The sequence below is a fragment of the Condylura cristata genome, unplaced genomic scaffold, assembly GCF_000260355.1.
Source record: "Condylura cristata isolate star-nosed mole 26May11 unplaced genomic scaffold, ConCri1.0 scaffold00032, whole genome shotgun sequence".
NCBI classification, from domain to species: Eukaryota; Metazoa; Chordata; class Mammalia; order Eulipotyphla; family Talpidae; genus Condylura; species Condylura cristata.
Window position 1 is genome coordinate 3,068,421 of NW_004567133.1, and position 26,707 is coordinate 3,095,127.

Below are 26,707 nucleotides of genomic sequence, written 5' to 3' on the forward strand. Positions count from 1 at the left end.
GGCTCGGCGCGGCTGGGCGCGCGGCGTTCTGGCCCGGAGCCGGGCGGCGGGCCTTCGCCATGCCGGGGATGGTGCTCTTCGGCCGGCGCTGGGCCATTGCCAGCGACGACTTGGTCTTCCCGGGGTTCTTCGAGCTGTTTCTGCGGGTGCTGTGGTGAGTGCGGCGGGCGGGCGAGCCGCGCTGGGCGCTGACGCCGCCGCGCTTGTCCCGGGCCCCGGGCGCCGCGGGTGTCGCCCTGCCGCTGCCAGCCCTGAGGTCGGTGCTGTGACTCTCTCCACTCCGCGGGCCGCAGGCTGAAGCCCGGGCCGTGCCCCTGGTCACAGCTGGGCCGGCGACCGCGGCACTTCCGACGACCGCAGCTGGGCCCGCGACCTCCCTTTCTCGGCCAGAGGCAGCCCGAGCTCTGCGGAGAAACGCCGCGCACCTGTGTCCGCCGAGATGGTGGGACGCGAGACCCTTCAGCGTCCTCTCGAGCTGCTTCTGGCTGAATTCCGGGGAAAGCAGTCAGGCTTTTCGTGACACGCTCTTGGCTTTCAGCGTGTGCAAGGGGACTTAGGTGTCTGAGTAAAGCAGATGCCATTGTTATAAAAGAATAGATTCTGGAAGGAAAGGGAGGTTTAAAAACGCAGTGTTGTGAGCCAGCTTCATCGTGTTCAAAACCACATTTTGCCGAGGTCATTTTCCATGATTCTCAGCTGACAAAAGCATAAACAGCTCCTCCAGTTCCATTTCGGGGTTTGAGGCTTATTAAGCTGCCCTTTCTTGGCAAATGGCCCTCTGCGCTCCGTTGAAATGCCCCTCCTGGCCGGGGTCTGTTTCTTTGCATTAGTTGGTGCTGTCATTCTTTCCACACTCAGTTACAAAGTATGCGCCTGAGTCCACACTCCTTGTCTTTTGTGTTTACCATGGAATATCTTTGCTTTCTTAATTCAGCAGATTGCAGTGTGTGTGTCAATTTCTTAATCTGCAAAAGTAAAAATGTTAATTACCTATCACATACTTGTGGCAAATGGGGCTATTTTTCAGCAGCCCACATTATATTTGCGTGTTTGTAACTTTAAATTCCTTTCATACATCACAGCAGGCTTAGAATAAGAACAGTTACATAAACATAGAGATAAAATTCACACCCAAGTCATACTCATTCGTTGATACAGATCTTTTATTAATGAAAATTATATTTCCAAGTGAACTTCACTCACCTTCATTTGAAAAATCTTAATTTATTTTTCTGTGGCATGTTTTCCAGAGCAGTTTCTGGGTTCCATTTATGACCCCCATTTCTTGACAGGTGGGTTGGCATCCTGACGTTGTATCTCATACACAGAGGGCAGCTGAACTGTGCTGGTGGAGTCCTGCTCAGCAGTTACTTAATCGTTCTCATTATTCTCCTGGCAGTTGTGATATGTACTCTCTCAGCCATCATCTGTGTCAGCATGAAAGGTAAAGAGGCCCCTTTTTTCCCTTTCACTTTTATTTATTTGCTTACATCATTGTTCATTTTTGTACAATATTCAATTTCTCACCTCAGACGTAATTGAGAAAATAACCAATATCCACTCTGGCTATTACATATAATGCTTCTGTGAATATTATTGTGTACATTTTTGCATGAACATGTTTTCATCTCTCTTGGATGGAATTGCTAGTTCATATGGTAACTGCCAGACTGTTTTCCAAGCAGCCACACCATTTTTCATTCTAAGGGTTCCCATTTCTCTACATCCTTGCCATTATTGTCTAGCTTTTTAATCATAGCCACGCTAGTGGATGCAAAATGGTATGTTATTGTGGTTTTGATTTGCATTTTTTTATGACTAACAATATCAAGCTTTCTTTTGTGTACTTATTGGCCACTTGTTTATCATTTCTGGAGAAAATGGCTATTCAGATTCCTTCCCCGATTTTAAATTAGGATATTTGTCCTTCTATTAATGAGTTGTAAGAATTATAACTGTTCTTCATGAGATTTTTTTCTCCTCGTGTTACAACTTTATACATAGTCTCTTAGGTGAGAATGTCTCTGAAAAGGTTGGAATCCTTGCTACTTGATTGCTCTTATTTGTAGGATAAACTGAACCCATTTGTGACTAAGAAAGAAATACATCAGTAAACAAAACATACATCAGCGATAAGGCTGTATGGCACGCCACCAGGCAACGTGTCTTAGTGTTTTATCACTGCCTGCTTTGGGATGTAGGCATCATGCTTATCAGATCGTAGATGATGATAAAATTAAGAGGGAGTAGCGGATATGTGGGCGAGAATTAATATCTCAATGGTTTGATATGATAGGCTGAAACTTAAAGGTTGATAGTTCCTGAGGAGAAATAGAGAAGTATTCCTGGCAAAAAGACCTGAGGGTTTGGGATGACCAGGAAGCATGGCACATAGCTCATTCCTATGATACATATTTAGAGCAGAGCTGTGTGCATTTGAGTATACCTCTGAAAACATGGGTATGTGGAGTCTGGATCAAAGAAGGTCCCCTTCTGTGGTCAGTGTAGGTTCCCATGGATGCTGGAGACTGATGGGTCAGAAGGAACAGCACTGTGAAGTTTTTTAATGAAGTCAGATTTCTGAAAGATAAGGTATTTGGGCACATCGTTTCAGATATAGTGGTATGTATTTTCCCTTTTTGTTCATGTCACATTCTGGTTAGACCACTGAATTTACAACTGTAGTGGGTTCAGATTTGAAGCACCACGTGTAAGCTTTTTTTTTTTTTTTAAGATTTACTTATGCATACAAGAACTGAAGTACAGGTCAGAGGTGTGGGGCAGGGGATGAGGGGATTCACCAGGGTGGGGAGCAGAACAGGTAGATGTACTGAATACACTGCTGAGAGGAACAGAGGGTGGGTCAGGAGAGGTCTGCCATGCCATGTGGGTCACCCCTTCAGCCAGGGATCAAACCCGTGCCACGGTGGCTTCGGATAGCCTCATAGTGCTGTGCCTTAACCCAGTGTGCCACCAGGGAGGACGCAGTATAAACTTTTTTGTTCCTTAAATGTTTCTCAGATACTTCTGGTACTGTCTAGGCTTCTTCACACCCCTGTGATGGATGAACATATTCCCCTGGGCTCCTCCTGGCGTAATGCCTGGTCAGGAAACATCTGCCAGTCTTATGGGGTGTTACGGGTGGGTTACCTCCCTAGCAGCCTCTTCCAAAACAAGCCCAGTTTTGCTTAGGACATTCCCCACCCTGCACCATTCAGGTGCATGTGTGGATGAACTGGCTTTCTGCCCAGCTCTACCGTGATTGCCCATGTCATATTGGCTCAGGACTGGACCTGGCATCCAGTTTGGGCCAGTGAATTTCAGAATATTTTGCTAGGAGGTTCTGGAGAATCCTTTGTTCCTTTAGGAAAGATCGAGAAACAGCATACTGTTTTCCTTCCGGTTGGTGCTCTGTCCAAGCAGCGGCTAAGTTCCCTCTGTACTGCCACACACAGCCCAGGATAAGCCAACTAATGAAGGAGAGTGGAGCTATAGGAGCACAGGAAGCTGGACGCCGGTCCAGGCCCTGCACCTGAGTCCCTAAGTCCCTAAGTGAAGTCCCTTCCTGGGCTTAATCAAGTTTGATTTGGATTTTCTATTACTTGTGGCTAGAGATAGCACTACTGAACTGAAAGCAATATTTTATAAAAACCTGTTAGTCTGCCAGTTTGTTACAAATAATTAACATTATATGCCTTATTTAACTATTACTAAATTTCAGTGAAAATGTAAAGAAAGTAAAAACGAAAGACAATGGGAGAGAATATTTTAACTTAGGGGACTTAGAAGAGTGAATCTCCTTAATGTATAAGGGCTTCTGTGATAAATAAGAAAAAAACCAATAATCAATAGAAAAGTGGACAAAGATCACAAAAGGTAAAATGACTGCAAGTGGCTTTTTTTTTTTTTTAAACTTAGTTAATTTTTTTTTTTTAAGATTTATTTATTTGGGCATACAGAACTGGGGTACAGGCCAGAGGGGCAGGGGCGGTGAGAGGATTCACCAGAGACAGAGCGGGGAGCAGAACAGGCAGATCAATGAAGTACACTGCTGAGGGGAGCAGCGGGCGGGTCAGGAGAGGTCTGCCGGGCCATGTGGTCACCTCCGGGGCAGGCGGGGATCGAACTCATGCGGAAGTGGCTTAACGTCCTTAGTGCTGCGCTTTAACCCGCTGCGCCACCAGGGAGGGCCGTAAGTGGCTTTTAACTATAAAAATGTTTGGCCTCAGTCACAGTAAAAACTCGCCTAGATGGTGCAGTGGTGGGAGCTGTGCAGACACGGGCAGCGCATTTTGTCAATGGGAATATAAGTGGCGTGACTCTCTTGGAAGCCCTGTTTCGGGGTGTATGATGAGAATCAGTCCTTTTTTTCTATGTATGTAGACAGAAAGTACTTGTGGGGCTGTTCAATGTAGTATTGCTTGTCGCTACAAGACTGGAACACACCCAATGCCTGTGGGGGGTGTGGTTAGGTCTGTATAGTTCAGCCCTGAGTGTGTGCACACCTGTTAAAAGGAAAGAGACGCCTGTGAGCCTAGAAGGCCAGCTCTGCTGGGGTCCCGCCTGCTGGGGCATGGGCACCCATGGGCTTGCTTTTCTCTAGAGGGTGTACACGCACGCTGCAGACTGCATGGAAGGTAACCAAGGGCCTAATATTTACCTTACAGCCACTTGAGCTATTTTTTTTTTTAAAGATTTATTTATTTGTGCATATAGAACTGGGGTACAGGCCAGAGATGCGGAGGGTGAGAGGCTTCACCAGAGACAGAGTGGGGAGCAGAACAGGCAGATCGACGAAGTACACTGCTGAGGGGAGCAGCGGGCGGGTCAGGAGAGGGTCTGCCACGCTATGTGGTCACCTCCGGGGCAGGCGGGAATCGAACTCATGCGGAAGCGGCTTTAGCTTCTCAGTGCTGTGCTTTAACCCGCCAGGCCACCAGGGAGGGCCCACTTTAGCTATTTTGCTTTACCTTTCACATGTATTACCTGCACAGAATTGGTAGATGTTTTACAAGTTATAAGTTTTAGATAGGTTTTTTAACAACTCATCTCAATAATCAACATCATTTGTCTGAAAGACAGTTTACTTGGCTTTTGTCTGATGTACTTCTCTAAAATAAACCCCACAAATTGTAGAATGTGCATTTGAAACAGAATTTATTCATCTTTTCCCAATGACTGATGCTTGTGAATCTGCCTGCTCTCTTTTTCTTGGTCCTCAGTATAGCTTAGCTGGGAAAAATCTTGGTGCTGTTGTGTTAATTTCTGGTTTTGGTTTGAGAACCTCCTGGGTGAAATGCTGCTTCTGCTCGGGGAGGTAGAGTCAGGGAGGGTTCTCGCTCAGGGAAGGCCCAGGGGTGGTGGGCTGCTGCCACGCTGAGTCTGGTTTGGTCTTGAGTCTCTTCCCACGCTCATTGCTAATGTCGTGGGGGAAGGGGACTGACATGGCTGGAGGGGTTGACCCCGACGAGTCGTGACATGTGCTTTGCCTCTCTTGCCCTGACTGCTGGGAGATGGGTCCTCACCAGGGCTGTGTTGAGGAGGTTGCGTGGGGAATGTTGCTGGGCTCAGTAATTATGGATCATGGCATCACACGCCCAGTGCACCCACCTAGTCCTCACTGGCAGCTGTTTATCCAGAAAAGAAAATAGCAGTCTAAATAATCTTTGTCATGTCTTACCTCTTTTCTGGAGCCTTAATTAGAACTCCATTGCCTACTTCCTCATTTATGTGTCTGTTTCCTTCACCCGGTAACAATATGTGGGATCCAGGTCCTGCTTAGCAACATTAGGACACTCCCTGACTTGGAACTCTCCCCGTCCAGAAAGCCCTGTGCGAGCGTATGTGTGTGTGTGTGTGTGTGTCCTGATATTGTTTCCTTTGGGTGAGCAGCTTTTGTTAAACAGCAGAAGCCAAGCAACAGACTGGTTTTTTACAGACCTGTAGCTATTGCTTCTCCCTCAGAGGGAGTGCTGTTTTAGTTAGCTTGAAATATTTTGTCTTTGTGCCCAAAATGAGCGTAATTGTGTCTGATATTTTTTAAATGTGTTTCTAAGTGACTCATGGGAGGTCATTTTTGGAATATAAAGGTTATCTCCTTAACAGGTGATTCTTTAGATTTTTCTAAATCATTGGTTTTGTTTTCATCATGCAGCATTTTCATGTTACCTTCGTGTTTATCACAACTTTTCTCCACAGGGAAAGAATTAATGTTTTGTGTTTGAGAGTTAGTGTTTTTACATCAAGAATTAAAGCACACAGATTTCTGTTGGTTCTTGGATTTGTTTTACAAATAGAGTAAAAATGTTGTGTCCACAGGTGGAAAATAACAAAAATAATGAACAACCATATACCAGAGACATTGTGTGGGGGTGGAGTGGGGAATGGGATCAAAAACGGGGTGGGGGGAGGGAAATGCACGGGATTATGGTGATGGGAAACCCGTGGGGATTACAATTGAGATGGGAAAAAAAAATGTACAAAATGATGTAAAAATAAACTTTTGTAATAAAAAAAAAATGTTGTGTCCAACTGTTAGGTCTTAAAATCATTCCTTTTCCAAAGTGAGGGTCATGGGCAATGGTGAGATAGAGCACTGGGTCACACAGATCCAGATTCTGTTTCAGAAAGTAGACATTCGGCTCGCCAAGCCTCAGTTTCCTCCTCTGTACAGGGGGACGGTGACACTTCCAGTCAGCGTGAGCGTTAAAGAGCAGTGTGGGTGGAAAGTGTCAGATGGTGTCGGTCCCGCACAGATGGCGGGCTTGCTTTCCTCACTCTGAGATCCTGGTGACGTGCCTCTGGTTGCCTGTGACAGTGCTGGTCCTGTCCTTGTCCAGCATAATTATAAGTGGCACCACTGCTTTGCTTTCAAAGTGTCCCAATTAGGACAATAATGATATGGTCTCCCTAGTTAGAACCAGAAGTGTTTTAAACCCTGGTGAGTGTAAGAAATGACTCGAAGGCTTTTTATCATGTTTCCTGCCCACACTCTGTCACTTGCTCCCAACCTCGGCTTGGATTGCTGCCCACGGGTAAAGGCAGAGGTGGAGTGCTCGAGCCGGCACGTGCCTCACAGCTGTGTTTTGTAGAAAGGGGGCTCTTCCCTCTCTGAGGAAACACGTGACCATTTTAATGTCCTCTGCATCTCAGGAACCATTTGTAATCCTGGACCACGGAAATCTATGTCTAAGCTGCTTTACATCCGCCTGGCGCTCTTCCTGCCAGAGATGGTCTGGGCTACGCTGGGGGCCATCTGGGTGGCAGACGGCGTTGAGTGTGACAGGACAGTGGTGAACGGCATCATCGCCACCGTCATCATCAGGTGAGGTCTTCTGTGTCTCTGCTTTGTTTCTGGTTTCACAAGTACTTGAGACAGAGGTAGCAAACCTCTCTGAGCCACTTCAGATAGCTAGGTGCTTCCTGAAGTAGCTCGCAACTGGATCCCTTTGAGTAAATCATGGACATAAGAGTTGCTTGTTTATACATGAGAAATAATTCATCTTCCATTGTGAGTTTTTCTTTCTCACCAGTTCTCATTTTTCCGCATTCCTGCCCTCCTCGTATAAGAAGGAAGAAAACCTGGAGCCCAAACCAGAACTAGAGCTAGAAGAAATCAGTGCCAGGAGTTGTGCCAGAGAAATAATGTACAGGGATAAAACTTCACATAAAAAAGTCAGCACTGATCTCGTCACCTCCCCGTGCTGTCCACAGAGAGTGCTGTCTGGTGCTGCCCTTCCTGAGAGCCCCCAGCAGGGCCGGGACAGCCCTCACAGTGGCTCCTCCCCCAGAGCACAGGCTCAGGACACAGGACCCACACACGGGGGGCTCCCAGGAGCTGTGAAGGAAGATCAGTCAGAGCGCCCTGCCGCGTGGCACAATTCCGGGCTTGCCAGGAAGAACCCAGAGGCCCGAAGGAGCAAGGGCATGGGTGGTGGCCAGGGAGCTGCGGGACAAGGCCCTGCACCTCCCTCAGACGGTTCCTTTCTCTTGTGTGGTTTCTGCTTTCAGGGCTCAGGTCTCTGAAGGGCCTGTGTTAGTTGGGAGCTCATAAGAACTTTCTAGAAGGAGAAAGTCCCACCTCAGCCAATTTCTAAGAGAGCTCCGTCTTCCTCAGTGCGGAGATCCAGTGTGTAGAGGAACCGCTGGGCGGACATGCGGTGTCCACACGTGGACTGCAGTCATCGGGCCTCCTCTCTCTCTTGCAGCTGGGTTATCATCGCCTCCACTGTGGTCACCATCATCATCGTCTTTGACCCACTGGGGGGAAAAATGGCCCCCTACTCCGCTGCTGGCTCCACCCACCTGGAAAGTCATGAGTCCAGCCAGCTGTTTACTGGCCTCAGGACAGCAGCTACAAGTGTGTGGGAAACCAGGATCAAGCTCTTGTGTTGCTGCATTGGGAAAGACGACCATACTCGAGTTGCTTTTTCGAGTACGGCAGAGCTTTTCTCAACCTACTTTTCAGTAAGCTGAAGGGGTCTGGTCTGGTCTATTTTCTCTCTTTCTTTCTTTCTTTCTTTTTTTTTTTTTTAAAGATTATTTATGCATACAGAACTGGGGTACAGGCCAGAACAGGGGCAGTGAGAGGATTCACCAGAGACAAAGTAGGGAGCAGAACAGGCAGATGTGCTGAAATACACTGCTGAAGGGAGCAGCGAGCAAGACAGGAGAGGTCTGCTGTGCCATGTGGGTCACCTCTGGGGCGGAGATTGAACTCATGCTGCAGTGGCTGTGATAGCTTTATAGTGATGTGCTTTAACCAGTTGTGTCACCAGGGAGGGCCCCTGGTCTCTTTTTAAGTCACTGCCTCTTGTGTTAAGATGAGTATTCCATGTTTCAGGCCAGTCACCCTGTCCACATAAGAAAATTCTTGAGAACTTGTGGTCTGGGGGTGCAGGATGGAGACCCCACCTGGGTGGGTGCCTGAGCCTCCCAGCTCCGGTAACCAGGGCCCAAGTTTGCAGCCCTGGCCTCTGCACGGCCACGTGTTGGCTCCTGTTTGTTACACTGTCCAGATTGTGACTCAGTTCTTAAGGAACTGAATGATGGAACCTGTCCACTTTGGGGTGTGTTACCAGTTGTGTTTTCACGTTTGTGCCACCCTGTGGTGCTCAGCAGATGCCAGGGTCTCTTACCTAAGGAAGTATCAGCCTTGGTTTCTTACTGCTGCTTTTGTGATGGAAATGATAGATACTCTGCCTTCAAAGCAGTGTTTGAATAGATATGGCAATGCAGAAGGGTACCAAAATTCCAGAAGGATCTCTTTACTGATTTGGAAATGCTTGTTTTTTCCCACATCCAGTGTGTGGTTTTGTCTTGTCACATGATGTCCTCTGATGACCTGCTGTTGTGTTAGTGTTGACACTAAGTAAGGGAGAGGAGTTCTCGTGCCGTCTGCATGTCCGTTGGCTGCTTTGTCGCCTCCCTGTGGCATCTGACTTTGCAGTGCTCAGGGCTGGCCCCCAGCTATAACAGTGGTCTTCGTGTAGGGATTAGGCAAATACGTCTCCCTGAATAAGTTTAAAGGCATTAAGATGTTTGGGAGAAGGAAGAAGAGAATCTGGCTGTTCATAGAGACTGTCTTAAAATATGTCGCCGGCAAAATCAGTGACTCAGCCACGGAGTAGCAGGCTGGCCCTGCTTCAGCTGAAAGCACTGAAAATAGCTAAGGGTTCCTGCTTCCTCCTTACCCCTCATACAGGGGAAGAGGGAGGTCAGGCTCCAGAAGACTCACTCTGTTGCTTTCTTGAAGTTCTTTTGCTTATTTATTTTTTTGCATAGAACTGGGGTGTTAGGGAGTACGGGGTAGGGAGGGTTTGAGATGATTCACCAGAGAGTGGGGAGCAGAACAGACAGACTTATTGCCAAGGGGAGCAGAGGGCAAGACAGGAGAGGTTTGCTGTGCCATAGGTGGATTAGCTCCCTGGTCAGGGATCAAACTCAGGCCGTAGTGGTGACACCAGGTCACCAGGGAGAGCTTGGAAGTTCATTTTTAGGCTGCCTATACCAAATAAATCTAAGTTCAATTTGCACTATCTGAACAAAACTTTCATAGCCTCTTGAGCAGTGAGGGCAAAATGGACTGTTTCTACAAAATGGAGAACTTACGCATTTATTCCCCCAATTTGCAAAAGGTTGTGAAGTGGTTAAAAAGAGCTAGTTGGGCACTCCCTGGTGGTGCAGTATTATGAAGCTGTCATTGCAGCATGAGTTTGATCCCTGGCCAGGGAGGTGACCCATATGGCGCTGCAGACCTCCTGTCTTGCCCGCTGCTCCCCTCAGCAGTGTACTTCATCGATCTGCCTGTTCTGCTCCCCACTCTGTCTCTGGTGCTCTCACCCCCCACATCTCTGGCCTGTACCCCAGTTCTGTATGCATAAATAAATAAATATTTTAAAAAATAAGGATACGTTACTTGACATGAGACTTGAAAATAGAGAACAGCCAAATGTTCATTTTTCAGCAAATTAATCTGACAGCGCTATATAAAACGTGATGCTCACATACAGGAGGGTCCTCACAGGACTGTACTTGTAAAGACCCTTGTGAACGCGCCTGTCTGTGTGTGCGTGTGTGGGGTGTATGAAACTAGACTTTAAGGAACTCATGGGCACTTCTGCTGGGCTTTCTGACAAGCCACGGGGTTTCCATCCAGGACACAGACTTGGTGCCCAGCGACATCGCAGCAGGCCTCACCCTCCTCCATCAGCAACAGGACAACATCAGGAATAATCAGGAACCTGATGAAGTGATCAGCCACTCCCCAGAACCCTCCCAGGTAGGCTCCCGTTGCCAGTGTTTGTACAGAATAGCCTCTACCCATGTGTGGTTCTGATCAGGCTCAGAACCTGACTGTGGGTTCTGCTGTTTGAACTTTGTCCCCTGTTGGGTGAGGCGTTTTTTCTTATCACTTGCCGCTCAAGTAGGAGCCAGTTCCTGGCCAGTTCACTGTCCATTGTATTTTCAAAGTGCCCTCTTTTAGGAAGTTGGTATTTGGAGTCTGCACATCAGAAAAGTTCCCTGTGGGATGGGTGTTTCCCTTCGCCTGAGGAAGTCAGCTCTGCCTGATGTTAGCTTTTCTACCACAGACATTTATGCATTAGAAGGAGAAATGGCATGTAGGTGTAGTGTTCCTCTGCATCTTCCCCATGCACCTGGTTCTTAGCGGCTCAGTGGCGGGGATGTCGGCTTGCTGGACCGCAGTCTTCACAAGGGTCCGACGGGAGGTCACCAGCCTGTTTCACCAGGGGTTACTGGGTTTTTGCTATTTTGCTGTTAACTCTCACCATACTCGCCACATTCCTAACAACGAGGGTCCAGCAGTTTCAGGCTGTATTTAAGGCCCAGTGTCCCCATGGACATCCCCTGAGAGGTCAGGTTGGTGAACAGAGAAAGAGAGGAAGAGTCAGGAGCTGAGTTCAGGTTTAGGATGTTTAGTTCGGGTGTCTTGATCTTTTCCATGATGCATTTCCCTAAACAACAAGCTTTCTTCCTTCTCTTACAGGAAGCCGACCTGGATAGTGAATTAGAGAACTGCCATCATTACATGCAGTTTGCGGCCGCTGCCTACGGGTGGCCTCTCTACATTTACAGAAACCCGTTCACAGGGCTGTGCAAGATCGGTGGAGACTGGTAGGCTGGCTCCCGGAGGCCTCGGCTCTCCTAGCTGCTTGCTCTGGCACCTGCACTTTAGTTTCCAAAAATAGCCAATTCTCCCTTAAAAAGAAAACTTCTATTTTGAAATTCTTTGAAAACATGCACGAGCAGTGAAAAAAAACCCCATGCCTTTATTTACAGTCACCTATATCACCCATTTCTACCCCAGGCTGGGTCACTGTCCTCTGGCCAGGAGCCCCAGACATCATCCCCTTTTGTCCTTTAAGAACATGGGCTTTCTTTTCCCTAGCCACAGTGCAGCTGTAAAGTTCAGGAATGTGTTGCTAGTAATTAGCTAATTACAACGTGCGTTCAGATTTTCCTGTGCCCCAGCAACACCTGTCCCCTTAAGCTGTCCCCTCAGTCACTGTCTTCTGTGACGTTGGCATTCTGGGGACAATAGTCCAGATGTATGGTAGACTGGGCCTCTGTTTGCATTTGTCCACGTTTCTTTATGTTGCGGCTCAGGCTGTACATCAGTGACAGGAAGCCCTGAGAGGGTCTGGGCCCTCCAGCAGCCCGACCTGGGGCACGGGGCCTACCTGTTCCCTCTCTGGCAATGTGAGCATCCCTCCCATTCTTCATTTAATTAATTAATTTATTTATTGAATATCAGATACAGCAGCAACATGATTCTAGAAGGGCTCAAGTAAGATGCATACACAAAAATGTGTATCGTTTAAAGGCAATTATACGTCACCGGCTGTGTCTGACCTAGCCCTGTGCTTGCTGGGAAAGCCGGCCAGTGGGGCCCATGCCTCAGCACATACTAACAGCTCTGCCCTCTTCTCGTAGCTGCGGGAGCAGGACGACAGAGTATGAACTGGTTGGAGGCGATCAGCTCAACTGTCACTTTGGCTCCATTCTGCACACGACGGGGCTGCAGTACCGGGATTTCATTCACATAAGCTTTCACGACAAGGTGGAGCAGAGGCGGGCACTTACTGACTTCTGAATCTGGTGGAAGCTATGAATTACTCCCCTTGACATTAGACACATGTTCACTCACACTTTCAGCCCCAAATTTTCTAAGTCGTAACCCCTCCCCACCAGGTTTAATGCAAATGTAGCGAAACATCTCAGAGAAACCAAACTGCTGTGTTTCAGGGTGTGTCTGTTCATCTTTTACTGCAGTGGCAGTGGACCTCGGTGTCCTGCTCAGGTCTCTGCATTAGTGAATCCTCGTGCGGTCAGCTGCATCTCAGTCACGTAGTGTGGTGGCTCTCGCTGAGGGGGGCGTGGGTCCCTGGAAGCCCGTGGCCCTGCGGAGGTCAGGTCTTGGCTTCTGTGCCCTCACTCAGATGCAGCGCAGTTGAGGGTCGCTGGGTTTTAGTCCAGTAGCTCTCAAATGCTGCCTCATAGGATCTCTTGGGCAACTTTTCTAAATGCCCAGAGTCCGAGTCTAATTTAAATTGGAAGCTCTAGTAGTGTGACCAGCTCACAAGCCCACCCAGCGACTCTCCTGTGCAGACAACTAGGAGGCCACAGCCCCCAGCAAACTGGCCGCCACAGGGCTGCTTTCCCAGCGCCTACCCACACCGCTTTGACCCTCCCTCCCTGCCTCCCTCCAGGCTCCTTCTTCACCTTAACCCCGGACTTCATTATTCGTGTCTACTAGTTCGTTTAGAAATATTTTGCTTTGTCACATCTCTGGCTATAGCAATGTCTAGTATTTATCATTCTGACTTGTCTTGCTACACATAACACCCTCAGACATTTGGCTGTTAATGGCAGTATTGCATCTTTCCTTATGACTGAGCAGTGTCCCGTTGTGTGATATGCCACATTTTCTTGATCCAGCCCCCTGTGATAAGTAGCTGTAAAATAATGCTGCAGTAAACATTGTACAGCATCTAATTTTTTTATTTGATTATTTCAAGTTCTGTGGATAGGTGTCCAGGAGTGGCATTGCTGGGTCATAAGGTATTCCTATACTTAAGATAACCCCAGGTCATGTTCCGCTGAGGCTGTACCGGTCTGTATTCCCACCAGCGGCGTGGTAGGTCCCCTGCTCCACACCCTCCCCGCACTGTGTGTTGGGCGTCTTCAGCAGCCTCGCTGAGGACTCATCTCTCCTTACTGGAAGCTTTTATGAATTTTTTTCATGTTATCTATTGGCCTGGTGAGTTGTCATTTCAGGTCTGTCCGTTTATTAGTTCATTTTTTAACTGTTAAATTGTATACTTTTCTTAGCCATTGTGGGTATTAGCCCCTTGTTGGTTGTGTCATATGTAAATATTTCTCCCACTCAGCAGGATGTCTTCTTAATCTGCTGTGTTTTGTTTCACTGTGTAAAGCTTTTTACTTGAGGTCCGCCCAGCTGTTTGTGCTTTCATTTCCATTGCCATGGAGATAAATCTCCAGAGTCATCTTTATCGTTGATATCATTGGGTGAATCGCCAATATTTTCTTCTACATATTTCATTGCTATCAGTCTTCAACTTGTCGTCAATCCACTTATACTTGTTTTCGTGTATGGTGTTAAGGAGTGAGCTTTGCCATGTGGCTGCCCGGTGCTCCTGGCTTCTTTACCGTGAGAGTAAAGTACTGACGTATCTGTTGATTCATTTCTGGACTTCAGCTCTGTCCCATTGATCTGTGTATCTGTTTTATGACAGAACCATGTTGTTTGAATGACGTTGGCTTTGTAGTATAAAGTTAGGTAGTACTCCTTTGCTCTCAGGATTGCTAGTTGAGGCCTCACAGGGTTCCATATGATTTTACTATTTTCTTGAGTTTCTTTGAAGAATCTTGTTGGTATTTCGATGGAGATTGCATTAAATTTATGTATGACTTTTGGTAAAACAGTGTTTCTGGCAGTATTTCTTCTTCCTACCCATGAGCATGAAATGTCTTTTCATTGTGTCCTGATCTAAGTCCTTTGATGTGGTGTATACCAACTTGGTTAGGTTAATTCCTAGGTATTTGATTCATTTTGAAGTGATTGTGATTGGAATTATCTTCTGAACATCTTTTTCTGCTCCTTCATTGTATATAAAAATGAAACTGACTTTTGTATATTGATTTTATAAGCTAAGTAGTATCTTTGGAAACAGCATTTGTCCAGAGGGGTAACGACAGTTGATCACCGCAGACCTGGGTTAATTTAACCCTCTGGTGATGCTGAGCCAAAATGAAGAAGGGGGAGTTTTGTTGTTGTTGTTGTTTTTTAAGATTTATTTATTTATGCATACAGAACTGGGGTACAGTCCAGAGGTGCAGGAGGTGAGAGAATTTACTAGAGACAGATTGGGGAGCAGATCGATGAAGTACACTGCTGAGGGGAGCAGCGGGCAAGACAGGAGAGGTCTGCTGTGCCACGTGGTCACCTCCGGGGCTGGAATCCAACTGGCACCAAAGCAGCTGTGGCCAGCTCCCAGTGCTGCGTCTTAGCCCGTTGCACCACCAGGGAGGGCCAGGAGGGGGAGTTTGTAACCTTTGTGAACAGTAGCAGATGTGATAGGTTAGAGAAAGGGGAAAGAATAAAGCAAAGGACACTTGTGGTTCTTCGCATAATGGACTCAAGCCCTTCAGAGATGTACCGCCCCCAAAGCTGGTTACAGCGCTGCCACTTTCCGTTTTAGCCAACCTGACAAAAAATGAAGGAACAAGAAAACAAAGGTACTTTCTCACCTGTATGTCCCAGAGCAGTTTTAGCCCCAGTATGTCCGATACACCCTTCACTCCATGTTGGGCGGGGGAAGGTGAGCTGTGCTGTGAGGGAAGCAGGTGTTTCCTAGTGAGGTCTCACGCCACTCTCTCTCCCCTCAGGTGTATGAGCTGCCCTTCTTAGTGGCGCTAGACCACAGGACAGAGTCTGTCGTGGTGGCTGTGAGAGGAACCATGTCTCTCCAGGTCAGCAGTCTGACCCCGCTGGTCAGGGCCGGGTGGGATCGGACAGCTTGGCCAGCAGGGTTGCAGATGCACCTGTCCCCTGCCAAGTTACAGCATCACAGAGGAAATGTGGAAGCAAGTCTGGGTTGTGAAATGTGCCCTTTGAAAACCTGGATGAAATTAGTTCCTCCTCGCTGAAAATGTCAGAAACATGATGCTAGTGCCAGGCCCTGTTCAAGGAGCTCCCCAGGGTGCCCGAGGGACCCCCGAAGTGTCAGGCCAGGTCTCTAGCCTCCCATTCCTGGCTCCCAGAGCTGGATGGGGGTGGTGGACTAGGGAGAGGTCTCAGAAGTCACAGAGCCTTCACCAGCTGTGCGCCCAATGCCCTTCCCCATCCATCTGCCCCTGCCAGCTGTCGCAGCCTGTGCCCCGGACCGTTCTCCCAGGTGCTGCCCACATGCCCTCTACCAGCCCTTGTGACCCCTCCCAGCTTGCCCCTCCGGCCCCGCTGCCCTGTGGAGGCACCAGACGGCTTTCTCCTTCTGATACCTTCTTCCCGTCATGTCCATGGTGTCTTCCTGGTCTCTTGACAGACCCTCAGCCTCACTTTCTGGTTCTTCTCCGCTGGCGCAGAACATGCCGTGAGCCCCCACCCTTCCTGCCTACCCTGGCCAGGGCTGGGTTCAGCTCTGCCTCTTGACCAAGATCCCATACCTGCAACTGCAAGAGCCCCTGGGTCTCCCCAGAAGCACCCCAGAAACCAGATCCCGACCCTCCTGAAGCTGCTCCTCCTTCCGGTCCCCCTCCAGGCACTCCCCACAGTAAAGACATAGTGTCCCCAGATGCCCTCAGTAGACACAGGTGTGGTCTTGGGTTTCTCCCGCCTCTCTGCCAAGCCTGTGGAGTCCCTGCCCTGGCCGAGTCTCGCTGACCCTTTCTCTTCCCTGGGTCAGTGAGATCACCTTCTGCCTTGATACCTGTCTCCGCTTCATCTTCCAATCTGTGCTTTATGTTGTCTACAGAGTGTATGTTCTAGAACACAGTCAGCTCCTAGCACCACTCAGAAACCTCCAGCAACCCCCTCACTCCTCACCTTTAAATAGCATCCGTGTTGCTCATCACAGCTTTGGATGCTCTGACTCGACCCCAGCCTACCTTTCTGCCCCACTCTGAGCTCCACGCCCTGTCGCCGTGCTGGCGCGGCAGTCAGGGTGGAGCCTCCCCCAGGGGTGCGCCGTCCTCTCATCTCTGCCCATGGCCCTTCTGTGGCCTCACCCGCTTCCTGGGTCAGACACACCTGCTGGGCCCCGCTGCTCCGGCTCCTGAAAGCAGCTTTTCCTTCCAGACTCGGGAGCCACCTCCCCGGAATCCTCCCTGCCCGCAGTGCCAGCCTCCCTCTGCTCAGCCTGGCATACCTCTCCCACCCTCTGTTGCTGAAGCATCCGCTGGGCACACTCTGAGGAGAGGACTGTGCTTCTGTTCAGACCCGGTGTGGGGCTCCGCTCGGCGCAGCGGGGGCCGGAGAGCTGGGCCTGTGAGGTGGGCCGTGTTGGCATGCCTAGCGCAGAGCCACCTGCCCCTGGGCTTGTCCCTGGGTTCAGGTGTCGCAGGCTGGCCAGGAGGCCGCCCCACTGCCATGCCAGAGGGCCCCCGCGCGCAGCCTCAGACACAGGCTCGGCCGCTGATGCCTCCCCTTCGGTGCCCCTTTCGCAGGACATCCTGACGGACCTGTCAGCAGAGAGCGAGACCCTCAACCTAGAGTGTGAGGTGCAGGACTGTTGGGCGCACAAGGTAGGCTTTGGGGCCCGGCACACTCCACCCAGGAGAAACTGAGCGGGGATGGGAGTGTCCCAGTCTGTCCTGTTACTGCTCAGCGCTGGTCGCCCTGCTGAAGCGGTGCCAGGGAGCCGGTGCCAGCACGGCCACAGCGGGCGTCCTCACACCGCCCTGAGACGGCCTCCGGGGGAGAAGCAGGCGGAGGCGCGAGCACCCGAGCCTCAGAACGAGGCCCAGGAGCCCAGGTCCCCGCCAGGAGAGCGGCCTGCCCTTCCCTGCATGTCCCGTAGGTGTTGTCAGGTGTCAGAACACCCGGGTTCTGGCTTCGCGCCGCTGTGTGGGAGGGCAGAAGCTCTTCCCGTCTACAGACTGCACGTTTTCACTTCAGCCATTTGTAAATGTGCAGCTCAGCAGCAGTGAATGCGCCAGGGTGCTGCGAGCCCGCCTCTACGCCCAGCTTTCTCTCACCTCCCCGAGGCCACCCCGTGTGCCGGTGCCGCCTCTTGTCTGCCCACTCACCCGCAGGACACTGGTGCTGTCACCGCCTCCGGCTGCTGCATGTTAGAAGCGTGGGCTCTCGGGAGCCATGTGGATCCCCGCCCTTGATTCCCCCAGACATACACCCAGTAGCTTGCAGGGTCTGCTGCTGTTTCTATATTGGACTTTTTGAGGAACCGTCAGATTGCTTTTCTTGTGCATTTGAGCTGTTCCACCCCCCCCTCACCTCCCAGCACTGTTTGAGGTTTCTCATTTCTCCACATCCTTGTCAACATTTCTTTTCCATGTCTTGATCCTAGCCTTGCTGGTGGGTATGAGGTGGATCTCACTGTGGTTTGGGCTTGTTTGCCCGGTGACTAGTGAGGTTGCAGAGCGCAGTGTTTTAGCACTTGGGAAAGTCTGAAATGATTTCCTCCTACCAGTCTGGGGAGAAGGTCAGTCAGGACGTCAGGGGTGGGGGCAGGGGGCTGATGCTGTTTTCATGCACTTCACAGGTATTTTTAACCGAAGTATATATTTCTTTGGTAATGACATTTTATTTAAAATAAGGTACTCAAGAGACAGAGCAGCAGAGTGTAGCTGTCAGAGGTCAAAGGCAGCGGCCTGCCTGGAGGCGGCTGTCTGCAACCAGTTAGAAACTTGCAGTGCTAGGAATTTTTTTTTTTTATCTTTTTGTGCTTTGGTTTTCAAAAGTTCATTTAAGGATAGGAAAAGAAAAAGAAAAATCTCAAGCACATCAAAGCGACACCTCAGCCAGCTAACTGCAGATGCCTTCCGGTGCGGTGGGCTTGTGGGCTTGGTGGGCTTGTGGGCTTGGTGGGCTTGTGGGCTTGGTGGGCTTGGCCGTGGTCCTGGCCTCACAGGAATTTGCCTGCAGGTGGTTTTCTCTGACCACAAGCCGAGGAGGCCCCTCGGGTGACAGCCGCGGCATTTTCTCACCCCTCCTTCAGTAACAGGTCTTCCCTCAGATTAGGACAGCAGCGCCATGGCCCCCGGCAGGCGCCATGCTGTGCTCTGGGCACTGGCTGCACCAGCTCTGCCCTGGGCAGCCCGGGCCGTCGTCCGCACAGAGCCGACCGCGGGGCGCCTGGCAGATGTGGTGCTGGCAAAGCGCTGCATCACTGCAAGGTGGAGAGGGGGTAGCGAGGATCTGCCGTCAGGTTTGCTCAGAACATCGAAGCCCCGGAGCCTCCTAGCTCTCGATGGTGCTGCCAGCTCATGTTCTGCTGTCAAGTTCAGGACCGAGGGCGCCGGCACGGTGGGGTCTGCTGCGGCTGGAAGGCAGGGCCTCTCCCCTCGTGTCACGGAGGCGGCGCTCCGGAAGGTGCTGAGCTGTGTGCCTTCCCAGGAGCCTGTTTCTCAGAACAGATGTCAGAAAGTGTTCCACTTTATTTCTTTAAGCCAAAACCTGATCTCCCTTGGAGTCACTTCTGATGAGGAACAGAGGATGCTTAGAACTTTGTGTCAGTTATAAGATCTTCATTTATAATCTGACCAGCCACACAGACTGGGCTGACATCCGCTGCACACACACAGCCGAGCAGGGTAGCTACAGAAAAGGGCGTCGTGGGTGTCGCTGAGGTGGGAGGGTGTCCTTGGTGTGCTCAGTTTCAGGGAGCTGTGTTCTGAGCACCCACTGCGTGCAGTGGCTGGAAGCAGGGGAGGTGGCTGCTGCGCCCAGACGTGCCTGTTACTTGAGCAGTGTCACTTTGTCATGTCTTGATGGAACCTGCCATCTCAGATGCTCAGTAACCACCTCCTTTGTCTGCATCTTTAGGGGATTTCTCAGGCTGCCAGATACGTCTACCGTCGACTCGTCAACGATGGGATTTTGAGCCAAGCCTTCAGCATCGCTCCTGTGAGATTTTACTGAGTCTTCATTATGTTCACTTCTCCGTCATGAGCGGTGTTTTCAACCTTGTGTCGCTCTGCCCTGCCCACTAGGAGTACCGGCTGGTCATCGTGGGGCACAGCCTGGGGGCAGGCGCCGCAGCGCTGCTGGCCATCATGCTGAGACACTGCCACCCGCACGTGCGCTGCTACGCCTTCTCCCCGCCCCGGGGGCTGCTGAGGTGCGTCTGCTGCCAGGCCCGGTCAGGCTTGTCTTTTATTTGTGATTACAATTTTACTGCCTCCCAAGTTTGAATGGTTTAGTTGAAGGCTGAACACTCTTGCTAGGCCTTGTTGTCTACACCTTACATTTCCTAAATGATACGAAGCTAAGACTCATTGCTTGTTTCGATGAATCTGAAAAGTGCACCTTTCTTTCCTGACTCAGCACACTTCGCCCACAAGTGTCACCTTTTGGCCTGATTGTGCCAGAATGTGCTACACGCCGCACTCACGTCTCTGACCTCTCCTGCATGTCCTCTGTGTCTTTCTTCTATACTAGTTCTGGATATTTCATTCAGATCTGTTTGCTAGTCATGAATTCTCTCTTCAACTGCTTATAATACTATGTAAAATTGTCTTTTGTTTCATTATGGAATTTCATACAAAAGAATTCAAGCAAAAGTAAATAGCATAATGAACCCCCATTTAGTCAGCTTCAGTAATTCATTAAAATGTAACTTCATCTGTTTGCATATACCCAACCCTACTTCTCAGATTCCCTTTGTAAGACTGCTCTGAGGAAATCTGGATTACTTGTGAGCGAACAAACCTGGGAATACCTTAATATATCTTTAAAAAATAAGGAACTTTTTTTTTAAGCTTTATTTATTTATGCATACAAAACTGGGGTATAGGCCTGAGGTGCAGGGGCAATGAGAGGCTTCACCAGAGACAGAGCGGGGAGCAGAACAGGCCGACTGATGAAGTACACTGCTGAGGGGAGCAGTGGGCTGGTCAGGAGAGGTCTGCCACCCTTGTGGATCACCTCCGGGGCGGGCAGGATTGAACTCATGCTGATGTGGCTTTAGTTTCTTAGTGCTAGGTTTTAACCCAGGTGCCACCAGGGAGGGCCTCAAAAATAAGGAACTTTTAAAAACTGATAATTCCTTGATCCTACTAGTTGCTCACATTCTTCCAGTTACCTCATAAATAGTTCCCACATTGGATATGGTGAACTTGTCTTGTAACTATCATTTCCTTGCAACTTTACTAGCTAAAAATTATAAAGAACTTTTCTAAATAATTGGTTACTCTGGGTTATAATTTACTGAGAAAAAGTAGTAGTTGCACAAATACTTGAATCTTTCCTTGTTTGCGCATTGGTGGGAATAACAACCCGTGTCCCAGCACCTCAGAGGCAGGCATTGTCTTAAGCAGGTTTTATAAAGCTGAGAGCTGTCTTTCAGCCCATCGGTGGGCCTGGGGCATTCACCCCGCTCTTCCAGCCAGGCCCTCAACCATTGCATCCTGACGTCACCCCCTTGTCTGGCGTCTTCTTGCTTTCTGATACAATAAATTAGTCTCAACTGTTTGTTCTGTTTTTTATCTGAAATCCAGCCCTTCCCCAAGGAATATCGGAGCAGGGGGTGGTGCTCCAATATTCATCTCGCACGTGCAGGCCTGGGACACCAGGCTCTGTGAGGGGAAAGTGGTGGAAATGTAATTGTTGCATTGATGCTTTCAGTTTAAAGATCAGGGCGTAGTAATTGTTCACTAGTATACTTGGTATTTACCGAAACTTTGCATTGTTATGCTAAAAATGTTTCTGTCCAGATTGATCTAAATTTAATTTGCATTTCCCGTCTGTCTGCACGTGTGCACACCCCATGTGTGCGTGAACTGGTCACTTTCCAGTGGCTGTAGCTACACTGCAGGTGCTCGCGCCTGCTTCCGTTTGTTCCAGCTAATGCTCCTCCGGGCTCTGCAGCCACTGGGGTTTGAAATCCAGCCTCTGCCTGGCTGATGTCCTACTAGGTCCATTTATTTCATCTGGCTTTTAATGTTAGGGACTGCTTTTGATGTTACAATTTTGCTTATAATTATATAGAACAGTGACAATTTCAAAGACAGGAACAGTGTTCCAAAGCCAGGAACTTCTAGAGAAGTCTGTCCTTTCTCGCCAAGCTAGAGGCAGCCATTTCCAGTAGTTCTGACTCACCCTTCAGTGCTTGAGGACAAGCAGTGCACTGCACGTGTCTCCGTGTCCTGCTGCTGGGCTAGACCAGCTCGGACTGGGTGCGGGCCTCGGCAGCTGTGAGCTGTGTCGCCAGGATGGGCTTTGGGACTCTTCGCCTTTGCTACTACGTCATCACTCTGTCCTGCGGTTCTCATCAGTCTTTTGATTTTCATACCACAGGCACCTTGGGTAGATTCCTCCAGTGAGGCTGCTGGGTCAAAGGTTAAATGTGGACACTTGGCCCACGCTTTTGATTGACCAGCCAGCCAGCAGGTGCTCTAGTTTTCATTTTTACTCCCCTTCAGGGGACAGAGAACAGGCTGGGGTGCATGGGAACTGACCTGACTATCTGGATTTCTCTTTGAAGCCTTCTGTAACCAAAAATCTTCTCTATCTTAACTTTTCCTTTCTTTGACATTTCAGCAAGTCTCTTTATGAATACTCTAAGAAGTTCATTGTGTCCCTTGTCCTGGGCAAGGATGTGATTCCCAGGTAAGTGTGCTAGATGCTTTGTTGGGGTTGATAGATGAAATGACCAAGTACTGAGCCTCAATCTGATTTTTGGCTAAACAGATTAAGTGTGACCAACTTGGAAGATTTGAAGAAGAGAATCTTGCGGGTGATCGCTCACTGTAATAAGCCCAAGGTAATGTGGGGGTGTGGGCCCACCCACGGGCCCCCATTGCAAGGGCATTTCTGGACTCAGCCTCGGAGCCCAGGGTACTGACCCTGGCTGAAGTGCCAGCACTGCTGGCTCCTGGCTGGTGGTGTAGCTGGCGCACAGGAGGCAGGTAACCAAATCCAGCACTCACACGCCAGGGCTAGAAAGCACCATACTGGAACCATCCCTGCGCTAGTCAAATGATTGCTTCCTCGTATTTCTTAGGCCTGACTCGCGACCAACTTTTTAGATCCCAAAGGTTACAAAATCGGAAGGAAATGTGTTCTTGATGTGAATGGCTGGTCACTTCTTGGGTCTGGAAACACCATTATCATGGGAAGTTTTTGAGCATTCCAGACTCAAAACATGAGCAACTAATCATATCAGATAGGAACACCTGCTCTCAGGTAGAAGGGGAAACCTGTCCGCGAGTTCTGGCAGAACTATACTCCAGTGTGGTTTACATTTAGAGACTAGGAGTAAAGATAATTTTCTCTTTAACCTGTTTTCTGACACTTTGATTTTTGTTGCTAAACTTTCTGGTTATCAATCCACCTCCTCAAAACTTAAAAAAAAAATGTCTTTATGGGAAAAGTAAAAGCAGTCCACAGAATTGTCTGTAAAGAATTAAGGGTAATTTTCCCTCAGATGCCTGATTTGTTTTTAAATATGCTGCCAGTGTGCCAGCACACTGTCCCAGTTTGGGCTCACGGCCCTCCTGCTGAGTCCATGGAAACAGATGGCTGCACTTGGGAGCTGCAGACCGCGTCCCCTGGCACGGACTCAGGGGCCGAGGGGCTCTGCAGTGACAGGACTGTTGCTTTCTTGGGTCTCCCCCTCAGTACAAGATCTTGTTGCATGGGTGCTGGTATGAGCTGTTTGGAGGGAACCCTGACAACTTCCCGACAGAGCTGGATGGGGGCGACCAGGGAGACCTTACACAGCCTCTTCTTGGAGAGCAGAGTTTGCTGACGCACTGGTCCTCAGCTTACAGCTTCTCCAGCGACTCTCCCCTGGAGTCCCCCAGCAAGTACCCGCCTCTGTACCCTCCGGGCAGGATCATCCACCTGGAGGAAGAGGGCACTTCAGGGAGGTGAGTGGGGGGCGGGGGGGGGGGCAAGCGCAAGCCCACTCCCCACCAGTAAAGGTGCTCGTACACATACATGACCGAGCACACACATGCTTTCATGTGTTAACTGTCTGTCTTTTCTAGGTTTTGCAGCTGCTCTACTGCTCAGTATAGTGCAAAGTGGGCAAATGAATCAGAATTCAGCAAAATACTCATTGGCCCGAAGATGCTAACAGACCACATGCCAGACATCCTGATGAAAGCCCTGGACAGTGTGGTGTCTGACAGGGCCACCTGCATCTCCTGCCCAGCCCGAGGTGGTTCTCATGGAGGCATGGCATAGCCAGGGCTCCTGGACACCGCGTTGGGCATTGTTCTTAAACTGACTTTCCCACTGATTTCCATGATGCCAATTTCTTGGATGTCTACAGATAGGAATTTGATGGATATCAATTCAGTGATCATCCCAATGACTGAGTAATCTGAGAAATGGTCTTGATCATAGAATGCAGCAGGAGTCAGGAGACAGCACCGAGGACAAGGCAGTTCTCAGTGCTTTGGGAAGCCCTTTCCCAATGGTGTTGGCCCAGATTTCCTGGCAGTACCCTAGCCAGGTGTGAAGCCCTAATCCATCTGTAGACTCTTACTCAAGCGCCCTTCGCACTGCTGGGGTCTCCTTTGAGTCTAAAGCTGATATGCAGGTGTGCAGTTTACCTGAGGTTGGGTGGCTATGCATACGCAGTTGTGAGGGTGCAGATGCGTTGCACTTGGTGGCACAAGGGTCAGCCCTGAGCTCCAATTGGGAATCAAGGCCGAGTCAAGTCAAGGAAATGAGTTGGTGGCTCCTGCCCTCAGAGCTGCCAGACTCCATTTCCACCAGGTGGTTTCAGCCACACCGCGTCGTTACTCATAACATCAGGTTCTGGCTCTTGGAGGGCAGCCAGTGGATTCAGAGGGAGTTAAAGAAAATAAAACACTTAACGGCAGTCGTGTCTATATGATGAGGTCGCTTCCAACAAAGTTTTTTACTGGGTGGCTTTAGCAGTATTTTAAAGGTTTTCTGTTAACTGTAAATAGCAAAGTCAGTCTCTGAATTTTCAAGTTTTCTTAGTACTGTGGCTAAAGACAGGCTGTATACAGTTGTGTGGGCACCTGATCTCCCAACATAGCACAATAAAATGACAAATGACCAAGGATGAAGAGAAATCAGATGGCTGCCAGTAAACTGAGTCCTGAGTGGGGATGTTAAGACCTGGACCAGCCTGATGCAGAGCCCAGGTTCCTACATGCCCGAGGTGGGAGTTAAGCAGACAGCAGGGGCCACGTCAGAGTAAGGTTTACTGGGAAGGTGGCCGTCGTTTGGGAGTGGAGGTACAGGACATCAGCAGGTTGAGGCTCCTCAACCCTCTACCAGGCACCTCGGACCTACAAGGAGATTCTGCAGGGAAACCTAACCTCACAGTAGGGCCCTCAGCTCTTGCAGCCACACCACCTTGGAGTTTCTGAAAACCTGCTAAGGACCATTTACGTAACAGCAAGTTTCACTTCTACATAAATTCCTGCACACATCTAGGTAAGAGGTCTCAGACAGATGCAGACCAGCCCTGCCTTCTGAGACCCCCCTGTGCGCTCGGTTTCCTGTCTGCCTTTTCAGGTTCTCATCTTTTATTTAAACTCAAGCCAGACAATTGCTAGACACTTAAACAGGATACCTAAAGCAGCAGATACAGGAGATACTTCAACCTGTCCCAGCAGAGAACAGAAGTGCCAGAGTCACCAGGTTAATCTGTGGGGCTAGAAACACAAATGAGTAAAAGCAAACACTTGGAGATCAGAAGCATGAAAAAGAAATTCAAAAGCAGTCAGAATGACACCTGGATAACAGAACACAGGTATCTAGACAGAAGGAGCCCAAGTGCAGAACAGGGACAGGGAAGGAAATCCTGTGAAGGGAAGTCACTCCCAAGCTGGAATTTTAGATCCAGCCAAAAGTTACTGGGGTGGAAGTAGTTACTCCACAAGAGGTGACTCAACCACAGCCTTCCCGTACATACACCTCAGGAAGCCGTCAATCTGGTTGAGATGGAAGAAAAACAGATAGGAAATCACAATGAGAACTGGCGGGCAGATGATTCTCAGTTGGAAAATGAAAGCAGATATAACAATACATTCAAACAAAACTGAATAGCAGATGAAAACTGTGTAGAAAACTAAGCAAAAGTAGTATTCCCAAAGAAACCAGAAGTACAGGGCAAGTTTGCCACATAGCTCAGCTGTTATTTACAGTAATAATAGTATTGATCCATAGTGTACTAGTGAACAAGCAACCACACTATACTGAGCAGATGGGAAAGGTGTGTTGGGTTGGAGGGGAGCTGTACTGGTAGGAAGGAGAAAGTCCGCGTCCATGATGGGCACACCAGTAGTAATGACTGAAAGTGAAAGTGCTACCTGGCAACAGAGGTAGTGACTTAGCCTGACCCCTTAGGGAGTGGGGGGACCCAATCACCAGTGGCTACCGATTTGCTCAGTCATACCTAGGCGATGGCCCCTCCAAACCCCAAAAGGGCAGGCAGGGTTCAGAGGCCTTCTAGCCGGTGGGCACGTGGAGGTACAGTCAGTGGCATACTCAGTCTGGGAGAGCCACACCCTGCCACACACTTCACCCTGTGCGTCTCTGCCTTGCTCCTGCATTAAGATCCTTTTATAGCTGACAATCTAGTGAGAATAAAAAAAGCATTTCATTTAAACAAATATCAAGAATTAAAGAATTTAAATAACAGCTTCTAGGGCAACTATGAAACTAGCAAACTTTGAAGACTGGTTCTTTAAGCTGTTCGGTTAAAAAGAGTCCTTTGAACGTCAATTTGAACATGAACTTTTCACAGTACTCATCTCAGGTTCCCAACAAGCTGCCAATTCTGGTCCCAACATCTGCATTTCCAGTGTGGCCGGCCAGATTTACAAAACGGCCCATGAATTCCACCATCCACACTACCAAAAGGTTCCACAATGAACATCATCTCCCCTCCCTATACCCCTACCACCCAGTTTATTCACCCATCTTCTTCCCTGGAGGGTCTGCTCCAGCGTAAAACTGTTGAAAATTAATGTCTCCCCAAACCCAGGACTTTAAAGTGAG

General features: G+C 49.3%; 1 protein-coding gene across 1 annotated transcript; it reads left to right on the forward strand.

Moving 5' to 3' along the window:
* Window positions 1–6: 6 nt before the first annotated feature.
* DAGLB (diacylglycerol lipase, beta) lies at window positions 7–26,665 on the forward strand. Its single transcript, XM_004691651.2, has 15 exons — window positions 7–154; window positions 1,293–1,444; window positions 7,153–7,324; window positions 8,208–8,466; window positions 10,658–10,780; window positions 11,507–11,634; window positions 12,454–12,580; window positions 15,430–15,513; window positions 17,206–17,283; window positions 19,544–19,624; window positions 19,711–19,838; window positions 22,259–22,327; window positions 22,409–22,481; window positions 23,339–23,589; window positions 23,710–26,665. Exons 1-15 carry the CDS (start codon window positions 60–62, stop codon window positions 23,906–23,908), a joined length of 2,019 nt encoding a protein of 672 aa, XP_004691708.1. The 5' UTR covers window positions 7–59; the 3' UTR covers window positions 23,909–26,665.
* The last annotated feature ends 42 nt before the right edge of the window (window positions 26,666–26,707 follow it).